This window comes from Monocercomonoides exilis (genome assembly GCF_001643675.1).
Source record: "Monocercomonoides exilis strain PA203 chromosome Unknown scaffold49-690789, whole genome shotgun sequence".
NCBI lineage: Eukaryota > Preaxostyla > Oxymonadida > Polymastigidae > Monocercomonoides > Monocercomonoides exilis.
The window spans coordinates 651,582-666,352 of NW_027150594.1; the positions used below are offsets into that span (position 1 = coordinate 651,582).

Consider the following 14,771-nt stretch of genomic DNA (forward strand, 5'->3'; position numbering starts at 1 on the left):
GAGTCAATCCAACTGATTCTATCGATGAATATCACCACGTTGCCATCGAAGATGATTCAGAAGAAAATGCGGAATGTTTACAAAAAGATTCATATATAAATGAGAGAGTGTTGAATCAATCTTCTTTAAAACAAACAATGAATAAAAAGAACGGAGATTGTGCTATCCCACAATTTTATCCTTTACTCAATAAAGGAAATTCATGTTTCTTGGCAGCTACAATTCAACTGTTTCGTTCAATTTTTTTCCATTCGGATAAACTCAAAAAGAGGAAAGGGCAAACATCAATGATTCAAAATTGCTTATGTTGCTTGGTGAATCCTCATTACATAGAACCCAAAAATTTTCAATGTAATCACACATCGAAATGGACTGCGAATTTTGTCAAAAAATGGGAAAATATGCATAATCTTCGAACTGGTATTCAACACGAGTTCTATGAAACATTTCTGAGCCTTTTTGACGATATATCATCAATTTATCCTTCATTTCGAAGTCAAATGGAACAGAAAATTTGTTTTCCTCGGGTTTGTATCGATTGTTTTCATCGGAATGATGGTGTTGTTGAAACAACTCCTATTCTGAGGTTGAATGGAAATGATTTATTGAAGTCTTTCAACGAATCGTTTGAAATAAGTGAGGATAATATAAATAATAGAGATGCATTCTGCGAGTGTTGTTCAAAAAACACTCATCAATTGACAACTTTATCAATCAGTCGATTTCCTCGTATTTTATCAATTTCATTTGAAACACTATCTGATTCAAATACTTGTCCTACGAATGTTTACCCAGTTTTATCATTTCAAAATATCAATGGAAAAACAGTTGCATTCTCAAATTATGACTCAAATGCTATTAATTACAATTTGATTGCAGTATTATTTCATAAAGGAGAAAAAGAAAATGGACATTTTTTTTCCATCTGCCATTTAGGAAGCTATGAAGAGTCATCAACATTTCAAAACAACAGTTGGTACTTGTGCAATGATGAAATGATTTCTATCATCAACAAGAATGTGGAAGATGAAATCAAAAGTCATATGAAAAAAAACTCTCAGCCGGTCATGTGGATATACGTTCAAGTGAAAATAAAAGAAAATATTCACATTGCTGAAATGCTATCTCCCCCATTGATTCCGTCTTTTCAAAAGAAGCATCCACATCAAGTTTTACACATAAACAATGAACCTTTTCAATATGGAACTTTATCAAGTTCACATCAACATGTTAATGAAGCTGCAAAACAATCATTATCAAACACAAATATCAATGAAACCCATGGAAAAAAAATATCATTAGGAAATGATTCTAGTCACTCTTCTTCTTTTTCTCACTTCACTGATTCTGAGTCAAATCAATATCAATGTGCAAAGAATTGCTCTTCAATGCAAAAAGAAAATGAAAACTGCCAGGAAACATATAATACATCTTATTCAACATCTCATTTTTCATCTTCGCTTGACTTTCCAATTCACAATCAATTTTGTTGCGAAGAAAACTTGAACAACAATCACATCATTTCTTCTCCAAGCACTTCATTCAATCAATTTGACTTTCCATCCTCGTCAAATTCTTCTGTCAACACATCAAATTCATTTCATTCCAATAACATAGATTTCAATTTGAACTTTCTCTCACTTCATCCACATCAACCTTGTGTTTCCACGTCAAATAAAATTGCAGCAAAAGCTATGAAAGATGTACAGAATGACATATCGATATCTCATAGCATTTTAGAGGTTTCTAGCTCTCCAGAACCTGGAACAACATGTTCAAGCAATCAACAAGTTTTAATTGAAAACATTTCATCTTTCTCATCCAACCTTTCAGATCAGAATACTCAAATGACAACCAACTCAACAAAAAATTCATCTTCGAATTCGACAAATGAACATAATGGCAAATCGCACTCTTTGCTGCCACAATCAACTTTTTCAACAAATACTTTCTCAACAATGATGAATTCAATATCAATGTCTTCTGACAACATCCCTCACAGATTCGAATCCCTAAACAACAACACTTCACAACATCAAAAAACAACAAAAACGCTTCCAATTAGACTCATTAACACTTCAAAATTACAGTTGTTCCAAAAAATGAAAGAAACAACAAACATAAAAATGTCTCGAAGCACATTTTACAAAAGAACTTCCCACCTGAAACGAGCGGCTCGGAGGACGGACTTGTGCAATCTTTGCGAAAAATACAATCATTTGAAAAAGAAAGAAGAATTCTTGAGAACGAAATCCGAACAGCTTTCAGAAAAAGACAAAGAGATATTGAAGGGAATAGAGGATCACAGAAAACTTGCAACGAACCAGCAACGTTATTATCGTCTAATGAAGGAAAATCTATCAATTGATGATGCACTCGTGCTTTTCGATTTCAAAGAAAATTGGTCCCTTCCTCTCAGGAGAAACCAGATCAGCAAGGACTATTACGACAAGTATGAGGTATCTCATCTCTGCATAATTGTCTATACAGTGGACAAAAACAAAAACAAGATGAAGCATATTTTCAACTTCTTTTCAAGCATTCTCTCACATGACTATCGTTTCGTTATTGAATGCCTGAACCAAGTGCTAAATAAACCTATGCTATCACAAAAGAAAAACTTGCATTTTGTGTGTGATACAGGACCACACTTTAGGAATTTACAAGTAATGCATTTTCTTTTGTCTGATAATTCAGCAGTGGTTCATGGAAAGTCTTCGACATTATCATTTTTCTGTGAAAAACACGGAAAATGTGAATGTGATGGAGAATTTGGATGCCTTACAAACACATTGAACATTCATCTGGATAGTGAAACTGTTATAAAAAACATCGATGATCTCATCAAGTTTTTTGAAGAACGCCCTCATGAAAGTGTGATTCAGGAAAAATCAATGTCAAACAATTCTCACAAAATTATTCGTCATTTTCTCAAGTTTGTTATTTCTTGTGATTAGTATTATTTCTTATTAATAATGACAATTAATTTCTAAACTCTTTTTGCTTATTCTTTATAGATATATTCCAACTAATAAAATTTTGTGGAAAAAATTGGAAATCAATTCGATAAAGACATTTCTGTTCTACGAGAAAAGAGGGAATAAAATATATAGATCAGTTGCTTCGCCAGATAATTGTGAAGGATCTTTTTTGGTGAATTTCAAGGAAAAAAGAGTGAGAGATGAGAGAGTAAAAAAAATTTATCAAAAAAGTTCCGCCAATTTGGCAGAAGAGAGTGTTGGAAATTACACTGCAAAATTATTCAAAGAGAGAAGATTATTTGATAATAATTGTTTTTTTGATAAACATTAAGTTGCTTTTTAACTGTGTCTATTCCTTAAGTAATTCTGAACAGTGAAGAGTTTTTTTGTGGTCTGTTGCTCAAGCTTTGTGCATTTGTTTATACCAAATGCTTCGAAGTACCTCACATTTTTTCCATTAAAGTGGAAAAAATTGGGGCTAGGCTGATTCCGTCCTGAAACTGTGCTGTGACCGGTCCAGCACAGTTTCTTGCAGGATTTGGGTCCAGAATCAGCCTCCCAGGACAGACGCTTCACATTCTTCTTTCCTATTTAGAATTACTTAAGAAATTGATATTTTGTGTGTTTTTTTATTCAAATATGTCGACATATTTGTTTTTATGATCCAAGAAAATTTTAAATATTCATGTTTTAGATATGAAAAAAAGTTTCATTTCTTTTTAGAGTTTTTATATTAAAATAATTGGATATATTTTCTGCTCATTGAATGAAGAGACACTTTTATTTGTTGCTCAGTTTGTGAAATCACAAAAATTTATGTTTTTCAACATGAAAAGGCAGGGGAATTGATGTGAAATGCGTTTCAACAATGACAAAAAAGCTAATATTTGAATTGTTGAACATCTTATTCAAGAATAATTCTGCATATATTCAAGATGAAATCAATATACGTTGTGCTTCTCTGTCAAAGCGCAGATTGCATATTAATAGTTCTTTCAGGATTTCAGAGCATTATTAGTGAATGAAGTTGCGATAGGGGGATACACCTCGGATATGCATTTTGACGAAGAAGACCTGCTGAAGAGAATTGTGAAGTGCCAGAGCGAGACTGTGTTTGTGTCTTCGGCCAGGGACATTCATGATGACAGCAAGCAGTGCGGAGGACTGGATAAACCATGCAGCACGCTGAGCGAAGGGCTGCTGCACATCATTCCGTCATTGTTCTCTCAGCTGCTGATCTCCGGCTACACTGCCATCTTGAGCAGATGCAATGTGCTGAATTTCATCATCCGCTCGCTCGAATCACCTTCACCGGCACAGGTGTTCCTCAACTCAACAATCCCACATGGCAGCAGCATTATCGCAACCTCGGAGAAAGAACAGATCGAGAGGTTGTCGTTCTTCGTTGCTCTTCCTTTTCGTTTTCAGGAGGAGCACTCATCGGTGAGACAAACGTGCCACTTTATCTTTCGTCAGTCCATTTAGCATCTGAAGTGCCTTCAAGCAGCGTCCATCCCATTATCCTCAGCTCGTCTCTCCTGAGCATTGAAAGCGGACTTCTGCTCATCGATAATTGCACTGTATCGGAAATTTCATTTTAAGAACCAGTGTTCCAGCTGACTGGCTGAAGCAAGGTGTCCTTTGCAAAGGTGGATGCGAAGCAGGTTGAGCTGTTATCCAATCTGTTTGAAGTTGGAAAGTGTGAAAGTGGAGTGATTGATGATGCGGTGGTGGATGGAGTGAAGTATCACGATAGTTGCATTGTTACCACTTGCGAAGATATGTCTGGAGTTGTTTCCATTGGCAGTTCTTCCATCAGAAACTTCAGTCGTGATTTGTTGGGTGCATGCTTCCTTTCTGCATCTTTATCTTCTGCCTGGATAACCTGCAAACAATTTATGATGAAAATGCGAATCGCTGTTGAAAAAATGTGAACATTGTGGAGATCAGCATTGCATTTGATATTCAAAAGCACATGTGATTGTTTGTGGGGATTCAAGAAATTTCCAGCAGCGAAGAGAGTGTCGACAAATGGAATAAATCGCTCATTCAGTTGTCACATGCAGCAGCGCTGATGAAGAACAAGACAAAATCGAATTTGTCATCAGGCGGATTGTCGTTGGCAGAGGGCAACATGATAATCGAGAAAGGCGAGTTAAATGACAACAGCCTTTCGATGCCAAAATACCCATCACTCCGCTAGAACATCTTCTTCTGAGAATCGGCTTTATTCACAATTGACAGCTTGAAAGGTGGAGACGGCTTCAAAAAAACGCTTCATTGTGGATCACAAGCTAAGATTGCAGTACTGATAGCAATGCACAGGAATGACCTTCTCCGTTTTTCATTCCCCATCTGGAATCAGCACCTCCAGAAAAAACTGGGAGTGTGGCCAATATCAAATTCACGGGATCACTTTTCTTGGGATGCGATCAATCTTTCAAATTGATATGTTCAACCAAAATTATAGAGTGATAAGAGCGGAATCCATTTGATGAAAATAGCTATTTTTCTTAAGCCGAAATTGTTGGAGCTGTATCATATTTATTTATTGCATTTCTTTTTCGATTTCCATTTCCACTAAATAATCAACCAAATAATTAAATGAATTGTCACCGATTGTTGAGAAATAAAAAACTATTCGAACTTTCTTGCTCGCATAAAAAATAATAATCCTTTCAGTCATTATTTCTCACATTTGTTTCAAGATTCGAAATTCTTCAAATAAGAAAATTGAAGTTCCATATTAATCATTTTTTTTTTTGAAGTGACAATCTGTTCAAAAAAAGAAATGAATAAACATATTTAAAGTATTCATAATTAAATAGATAGGAAAAAAGTCATTCATCTTTAAAACTTCGTTCGATAAGATGCTATTTGCTCTGTGAAAGTTTCTGTATATCAAAAAAATTCATTTTTCAAAAGAAAAGAAGAAATCATAGATTTGTATCATTTTTATTTGATTTGGCTTATATTATCAATATATATTATCTTAAATATTACAAATAAAAAAACATGATTGAATTTAATACCTTCAACACATTTAAAAAAACACATTTCTTTATCAAAGCATGTGCAGAATAAAATTATGGTGTTGATGATCTTGTTGATTTACTGAACAATTAAATCACAGTTTTAGAGATTCTTTTATATAAATTCATAATCGAGATATAAATGTGACAGTTTTTATGGATTCGAAAATGAAGTTTTTTAAGATATTTTCGAATTATTTTTTCACCCCGAAAAAAAGTATGTTTTCGAAAAGAATCACCCATATATTTATTTATGTTAATTCAAAGAAAAGAAATCAGGAAGTGGAGTCAAATGTTGAAAAACTTTTCAATTGATTGGACATTCCCGGGTTTTGTCCCTTTCCCGGGTTTTGTCCATGACTTGACATCAAACAAAACAATTTTTATTTCGATTTGGAAAATCGTGACTCAAAAAGTTGCAATTACGCAAAACAAACTCAGAAATTTCTTCAAAACTTTCTTTTCTTTTCATTTAATACATGACCTAAAAAAAACGCTCCTTTTAACATAAAATTTTGCAAAAACAAGAAAGAAAAGATATTCCAATCTTCAAGATCGAATTATCAACAAAATTGTTGTTACATTATATTTTAATAAATATATAATTAATTAATTCAAATTAAATCACTTTTTAACATTTTTGAAGTCATAAAAATTACTAAAGTAAGGGTTTTGCAAGATCTTTTTTCTTTGTTTTGTTTGCCCAATAACTGAAATGGAGATCTCTTCGCAAATAGCCAATCCCGTTGTCCTTTCGCTGTCTGAAGAAGAAATTAAACGAGTATTAAATACTCCAATTGATTGGAAAGCAAGTGTTTCAGATGGGATTTTATCTCCTGCTGTGATTGACATTCTCTCAAAATTCGATCTTGGAGAATTCAAATCTGTATTCTATTTATTTTTTTTTCAACCGGCAGATTAAAGTTTTACATTATATACGTTTAGAATCCAAAAGCATGGTTTGGTGCGATTTTCGAAGGCTTAAACAAGATTTCCCAAACGGAATATCTCAGATATTTATTAACTATACTTGAGACTGCATTAGAAGGTTTGATGCACAAGTTTATAATAAAATAATATTACATTTACATTTGACATTTCATCGTTTTTTATTTCTTTGAAGATGACAAGGATTACAGCACCTTGATGATTGAACTCGGAGCGTCCGAGCAATCTGGAGTTTCATTTCAAACACTGTATTCCTTTTTGGATCGAAACGATTTATATATCCAAGCAAGAGCAGCGGCAATCCTTTGCATTGTGCTTCGTAATTCTTCATCACCTCCATCGGCCATTCTTGATCCATTTCTTCATCACATCAGAAATGTATTGAAGAAGACAGACAATGATAATTCATTAACGTTGTGCCTTCACGCACTTGGACAACTTCTTAGAAATCTGAAGATTCGTTATTTGTTTATAAAATCATCAGGATTGGAATATTTGGTTCCACTGCTAACAGCCAAAAGTCAAAATTTACAAATTTTATATGAGGCGTTGTATTGCTTATGGCTATGCTCATTTTCCTCGCAATATGTTCCAAACTTAAGAGAGTCCTCATTATTGTATGACTCGATGACTTCATCATCTTCTCTTCCTGCTTCTAGCTCTTCGTCTGCGGTATATGACATTTCAGATAACTCCAAGTCGAACGTCAATCCTCTTTTATCCGGACATCTTCTCTTGATGCCTGCACTTGTGCAAATCTTGAAATTCCACACAAAAGATAAGATTATCCGTATGTCACTCGCAATAATTCGGAATCTACTCAGCGGAAAGGGTGTTGAATCAGAATCAGATGCGACATCTGCAATGGCATCTTCAATGGCTGGCCAGCAGCTTATTGAAGCTGGATGCGTTAAGGCATTACACATTCTCCTCTCCAAGCAATGGAGAGACGATGAACTGAAGAACGATCTCCAGTGGGTGGCTGACACACTCAACAAGAAAGAAGATCAGATGTGCTCAATGGAGGCATACGCCGCAGAATTGAAATCTGGCCGCCTCACATGGTCACCACCACACGTCTCGGAGAAATTCTGGAAGGAGAATTATTCCAGATTTGATTCGGAGAATTTCCAGATGGTGAGAGATTTAGCGACTTTGCTGTTTTCTCAAGATCCAGTCACTTTGGCTGTTGTTTGCAGAGATATTGGAAACTTTGCAGTGTTTCACCCACGTGGAAGAGCGTATGCGTTTTTGGAGAACATATTTTTTTTTTTTCGGGAAAGAAAAAGAAAGAAAAGAAGAGATTATGCATTTTAACTTTTCTGAATTAACACATTTATTCACTTGTGCTTAACACAAAAAACATTTCAATTAAACACCATTTTTCAATATTTTATCGCTTTTCATTATTTAATATATCCTATTTATTTTATTTCCCCCCATACAAACGCAGTTTAATCGAGAGCTACAACATCAAATCACGTATATTGGAGCTGATGTCTGCCGAAGACCAGACAGTGCAGCGGGAGGCTCTGCTGTGCATCCAGAAGATTCTGACTCAGAAGTGGGGTGTTCTCCAATCGATGGGCTCCTCCTTTGCTTCCTCGCCTGTTCCTTCCTCTTCACCCGCTGTTGGCTCTGCTTCCTCCTCTTCTGCTTCTTCGTCTGCCCATTCAGCTTCTGGTGCCATGAAAAACCCGCTTGCTTCTCCATCTCCCGTTTGAGTTGTAGCCAGCTGATAGGAAAAAGGAGTAGAGTATGTGGAAGAGACTTGTTATAAACAAGAGAATTATGGCGAACAGGATTTTTTTGAATGCTCTTGTTACATTCATCCATCTTTTTTTCTTCTTCACTTCTTTCTCACATTCCATAAACTATTCTCTATTCAAATATGCTAAAATTTATTTAATTCAAAGCAAAGATGCAAATTCATTCTTTTTGACGTTGTATCTGATTCCATCAAAATACATCATAAAAATGCTAAAAAGCTTTTGTGTTCTTTACATAAAGCTTATTATTACAGTTTATTTGCTCTTAAAAACTTAATCCTTATATTGATGATTGAAGAGCATGAATATATTGTGTGCATCTGCAACAAATAAAAAATTGTATTTTTTGTAAAGTTGCGTTTATAAAAAAATAAAATTTTGGCCAAGGATTAGTCACAATGGAAAAAAATTTATTAATTTAAACAGCATTTTTAAGTATAAGAAGATGAAAATACACAAAAATGTCAAGGAAAAAACTTCAGTTTGAAGTCACATAAAATCTTACAGAAGTCATCTTACACAAACGTTGAAAAAAAAAAGACACAAGTAAAATTATCCACGTTTGATCTTATAAACTTATAAAAACCATTGCAACAATAAAACTTGGATAACGTGTTTGTGAAATGTTATAAAAATGTACTAAAGTTACAAAAAGAATTGTCATCGAAATGCTGAAAAGAAAGAAAGAAAGAAAGAAAGAAAATAAGAATATATTAAAAATTTCCTCAATAACTAAAAACTATATAAACGAGGTGTTGTTTTCACTATAACTAAATACTCTTTAGACAATTCTTAATTTTTAGCACAAACAACAAGGGAACATAAATATCTGTAGGTTAAAAGAAATAATTGAAAGCTAAGGTTGTCATCATAATCATGAAGCCTTTGTAAAGTTAAGGTCAATTGAACGGCTTCTGAAAACTCAATATAACAGCTAAATCATCAAAAAAAAAAAAAAAAAAAAAAAAAAAAAAAAAAAAAAGAAGTCACAAGTGAAATCTGTGCAATTAACGAGCAATACCAAAGAGAATCAAAGTTGCAAAACGAATAATATTTTTTGTCAATAAACATATGCACCAGTTATAAAAATGCAATTATTATTAAAAATAAAGCAATATCACTGAGATTGAGGCAGTATATGCACCGTTTTGAATATTTGCTCATTTATACTTATAAATATCAGTACCACTATTAGTACTTTCTTCATCAAATTTATCAACAAAAACACATCTTACAATCTTTGACGAGCAAGACACTACATATATTTTATCTCCCACAAAGAATAACGGACACTTTCCAAAAGGATTAAAAACAGCAGAATTTCAAATATATATGCCTCTTTGCAACTACTTCAGCACATCCGCTCCTTCTTTGTCACCATCAAGTGTTTGCGGAGCAGAAGCGATAATTGGCTGCATTCCTTGAACATTGTTCTGAACTTGTCCTTCATACAAAGGTGGAATTTGCTCATTAGAATCAAGTTGAACAGGAAATGCAGGCGGATAAGGAGGTGGTTGAGGATATTGCTGTTCGTATCCTTGGGCTGGAAGCGCATAAATTGGATCAACAACCAGAGGAGGGTACTGAATGATAGGCGGTTGTGCTGCATATGCCAAATCGGTCCCAGCCTGTGGCTGCAACGAGGACAATGCTGGTTGAGAAGCTATCTGAAGCTGAGCAACATTGCCATTCTGCTCTTGTCTTCTTTGATTTGGTTGAACACTGCTCAACACAACAGGCTGCGGAGGCTCGGCCCAATAAGTAAGATTAAAATCTGGGTTTTTGTCGTGATATTCCGAAGCCATCGAATAGCCTTCTCTTGCAGCTTTTGACATATGCTTTTCCAGTTTTTTTGATGGAAACGGCTGATATTCTGGTGTGCTCAAAGTCATCTCCTCGTCCAACAGAAAAGAGACATACAGCGTCTCTACGCCATATCTGAATGTGCTAAACATGACATGTGTAACGACTCCTATAAATAGAAATCCCATCACTAAGATAACAACCCAGCTATAATATGGAATGAAGTTATTTCCTGAAGTCACGTTTGAAGGATTGAATATATCGGGCCTCACAACCAGGATGAGCAACACAAACGAAAACACATCGATGAAGAACTCCGCAATGCCAAAGACGAATGACAAAACTCGATCCAAAACTAACGTCTGCAGCAGATTACGAAGCTTCAGCAATATCGTCTGCTTGCCTGCCTCCCAAAAGGGAAGGCCTTTTATCGACACTAATGTGTATGCGCCCGATGAAAAGTACTCAAAATACCTTGAGGCACACTGCAGAACACACGAAATGCATACGCAAAGAAACTGAACGACAGAACTTCCTGCGCTACGACTGCAGCTTGATGCAATTTCAGAGAGCACACGAAGTATTGTTGCAAGTACAATCAATCCCGAACCGAAGGCGATTGAACCAGTGTGATAGCGGAAAGTGCGTTTGACAGCGTTGAATACAGGCCAAGACGCAAGTTCTGCTTTGTTGTGTAAGAAATACCAAGACGCAACAGAACCTGAAACGACCATCTGATTCGATCCGATAACAAACATGGCCATCCAAATCCAAGCAATAATTAGGAATATGAAAATCACCACTCCATATGAAGGCACATAAATTTCATAACTCATTGAATTGTTCGAATAGTTTATCTGAAATGACGACAGAAAATCCATAACACACAACACAAAAAGATAAGTTATTCCCCCGATTGCCACAACAGCAACCACCGATACGCCAAAAACACATGGCATAGCTTTCAAAGCAATGCCCGCCTCTTCAGTAAGCTGCACAACAAGAGCAATACGGCGGCGACAACTGTACAAACAGAAGAGGAATATCAAGCCGATGACAAACATTATGAACCCCGCGAACACCATCAATTTAAAAGCAGATAACTCACGGTTAGAAGAACTGTAATATAGAAATAATCCAGCAATTCCACAAATCAGACCAAAAATAGGTAGAATGCTGAGTGCAAATCCGATACAACAATACATCACTTTCTTAGTGCATAGACACATGCAGAATAGCCAAATTAAGCTTAATGCAATTGAAATCACTCCGCCAATTGCAATCATCCATATCGATTTACTGAAATCTTCAACAAAATTGGTAATCTGTTTAACAGATTGAGGAGAATTAGGATAACTTAATAGGCAACGCCCTCTAAAGCTTTGATATGTTGATTGAGAAATAGTGCAATTGTTTGAAGACGAACAGTTATCTGATGAGACGCTTGTTTCTTTATGTAAGCAAATACAATCACCTTTAGAAGGACACCTCGAAATACACCAGCTGTCGTGGATATCCGGTGTATTTATAATGAGCAAATTCGGCTTATTTGAGTACTTTGTTCCAGGCTTCCCACAAATATTCCCGCTTCATTATTGAGATTATTTTTTTTTATTCAAACAAAAAAGTCAATTGCACGTACAATTGAATCAAAATTCATAAACATTAAAATTTTCATTTTCAAAATTTACAAAATTATAACAAACAGGCTGTCAATTGGTTCAAGAAAATTCTCGAGATTTGATGCGGTAATCGAATAAATTAAAAGCGCAGCAAATAAAACAACAATGCAAATAAATGTTAACAAGCAAGGAATATCGTTGCATTTTGTTCTATTTTGACGAAAATTAAGCTTTCCATTAACAATTGGCAAACTATTTTCTCGAGTGCCGTAGTCTTTAAAAATACAAATATTAGCAAAGTCACATTATAAAAATAGCATACCGTCAAATAAGCAAACAGCAGCTAACATTTTAACGTTTAATTTATCTTCAAAAACAAAGAGATCAAGAAATTCTTTTATATCCTGATCTAACCTTAATTATATTTAATGGACGTCTTCGGTTTGTTCTTTAACTCGATTTGGCTATTTAATGCGATGATAATTCTGTTAAATAAAAATAATTAATTTGCATTTAGACGCTTCACTTGAAGGACCTCGTAGACTTCAATTTTACTTGTCTCATGTGTCATATTGCCTTCCTGGTTTGTTCTGATAGTATTGTGAGAAATAACATGGAGCTTTGCTAAAATACATCATTTTTAGATTTGCAACTTGACAGTTCACTTTTAGATTTTTCAACTGAGCCAACAGAAGCAACAGCTGCAAAGATTGTGAAAGCTTGCAGAGTTTACTCACCCGAAACATTCTATGGAAAGGTACTCAGCACACATTTTTCCCAGTGAAGAAATTATTATTATTTTAATGTATCAATACGCTTAGATTTTATTTGAGAAGCCGAATGATGATCCTTGGCTGCAAGGTCGTTCCTCACAAGTTTATGATATTGAAACTGCATTAAGTTTCACTGACGAGCGAAGAATCACAATTGGAAGTTTGATGATTTTTTGTTACATTTATAAACTTAAAAATTTTTCTTTTTTAAAGCGAGGAGAGTACATATTCATAATGTTGTTGTTCATACTGCAGAATGGATAACATCCTGGTATATAGAACCATTGAATTCCGAAGCATGGAGAGCAGGCATGTGCTAGTTATTTTTTAATCCATTAAGCGGACTAATTCTATTAATTTCAGATGAATTGGCTGCAAATGCCACTCAACAGGTCCAGTTTAATCCTCCAGCATCAACTTTTGCCGAGCTGGATGAGTATCAAGGCTTAGGCCTGGACGCAAATTCGCAAGAATCAGGAATCGACTCGCGCTCATCTGTGATGACTGAGACGTCAATGCTCAGCAAAGCACCGACGACTCGTACAGGCACAGGCACAAATACTTTGCCTTCGACAATAACAACTGGAACGCGCCCGCTCACTGCCACTCTGGCGTCGACGCAGATGGTGAAGCCGAAGGAGGCAACGGCAACTATTACTACAACCACAGCAGCAGGAGCAGCAGCAGGGGCGGCGGTGGGTGCAGCAGCAGCGGCAGCAGGAGGCAAAGAGGGTGCTGCTGGCGAGAAAGCAGAAGAAGGAGAAAAAGGGAAATCAGTGAAAGACCCACCAGAAGATGAGAAGAAGAAGAAAGAAGAAGAAGACAAGAAGAAAGAAAACGAGAAGAAAGGCGGAAAGAATGAGAAAAGAGGGGATAAAAAGGATGTCAAAGGGAAAGGGAAAGGGAAAGGGAAAAAGGGAGCAGAATCGTCTTCGTCTGAAAGCGAAAGTTCATCCAGCAGCGAATACAGCAGCTCCAGCAGCTACAGCTCTTCTTACTCGTCTGAAGAAGACTTGAAGAAAAGAAAGCGCAAAAAGAGCGGAAAGCTCGGAATCTTGCAACAAGATGATCTCTTTAGACGTTTGTCTTTGTCACTTCACCAAAATAAAGTTTTTTTTTTTTATAAATTTTCTTTTGATATATATATTTTATGTGCATTCTTCATTCCTTGTTCTATTATTAATTTTTTTCCCGTGACTTTTTTTGTTTGTTTCCAATTGAAAATACTATCAGCATCCGATTTCTTTTCGGCCATGCTCTTCTACATCATGCTGTTTGTTGCAGGGGTTGTTGCTGCGCTGAGCATCACTTCTGCTTTGACAGGCACAGAAACGATGGATCAGCTGTCAAACTTCTTCAATTCTATGCAATGGGTCACGTGTGCTCTGCTGCTTACAGCTGTATTTTTGATCTGGTCTATATCGTATGTGTTGCTTTATTATTATTATTATTATTATTATTATTATTAAATTTATTAAATTTATTATTTATTTAAATATTAATGTCTTTCTCGTAAAATTTGCGATTAATTTTGGATGCCAAAATGAATTATTATAGATCTCTTGGTGCGTAACATTTTACAAACAGTTTTTTAAAGTCAGCAAATGAATGCCGCTTTGCTCTCAACCTTGTTTTGATCGTATTTCTATTAAGTGATAATTTATTATTCATTAATTTGTGTTTTCGTCTATGTGACTTTTCAGAAATCATATCATGAATTATTTTTTATTTTTTATTTACATATTCCTTTTCTTGTGTTTTGTTTAATGTTCTTGTATTATTTTAGTCTCAATCATTTTTACCAAAACCATTATAAACAAGTTATCCAGAAATTTGTGTATAC

The 14,771-nt window shown here is 35.2% G+C and overlaps 4 protein-coding genes across 4 annotated transcripts; 3 read left to right on the forward strand and 1 right to left on the reverse strand.

The window, feature by feature from the left end:
* Positions 1-4,034: 4,034 nt before the first annotated feature.
* MONOS_8926 (uncharacterized protein) lies at positions 4,035-4,466 on the forward strand (the record flags this gene model as incomplete). The annotated part of the gene is made up of 1 exon (XM_067879376.1): positions 4,035-4,466. One exon carries the CDS (start codon positions 4,035-4,037, stop codon positions 4,464-4,466), a length of 432 nt encoding a protein of 143 aa, XP_067721173.1.
* A 2,235-nt stretch (positions 4,467-6,701) lies between these two features.
* Positions 6,702-8,881, forward strand: MONOS_8927 (putative vacuolar proton pump subunit H). The gene is made up of 4 exons (XM_067879377.1): positions 6,702-6,899; positions 6,959-7,061; positions 7,137-8,202; positions 8,415-8,881. The coding sequence occupies exons 1-4, from the start codon at positions 6,729-6,731 to the stop codon at positions 8,683-8,685; spliced, it is 1,611 nt and encodes a 536-aa protein (XP_067721174.1). The 5' UTR covers positions 6,702-6,728; the 3' UTR covers positions 8,686-8,881.
* Positions 8,882-10,010: 1,129 nt separating this feature from the next.
* MONOS_8928 (putative Choline Transporter-like (CTL) Family Protein) lies at positions 10,011-12,204 on the reverse strand. The gene has a single exon (XM_067879378.1). It carries the CDS (start codon positions 11,817-11,819, stop codon positions 10,077-10,079), a length of 1,743 nt encoding a protein of 580 aa, XP_067721175.1. The 5' UTR covers positions 11,820-12,204; the 3' UTR covers positions 10,011-10,076.
* A 379-nt stretch (positions 12,205-12,583) lies between these two features.
* Positions 12,584-14,770, forward strand: MONOS_8929 (uncharacterized protein; the record flags this gene model as incomplete). The annotated part of the gene is made up of 8 exons (XM_067879379.1): positions 12,584-12,596; positions 12,673-12,738; positions 12,800-12,912; positions 12,977-13,088; positions 13,142-13,237; positions 13,292-14,008; positions 14,162-14,351; positions 14,486-14,770. 8 exons carry the CDS (start codon positions 12,584-12,586, stop codon positions 14,499-14,501), a joined length of 1,323 nt encoding a protein of 440 aa, XP_067721176.1. The 3' UTR covers positions 14,502-14,770.
* Between the last annotated feature and the right edge of the window lies 1 nt (position 14,771).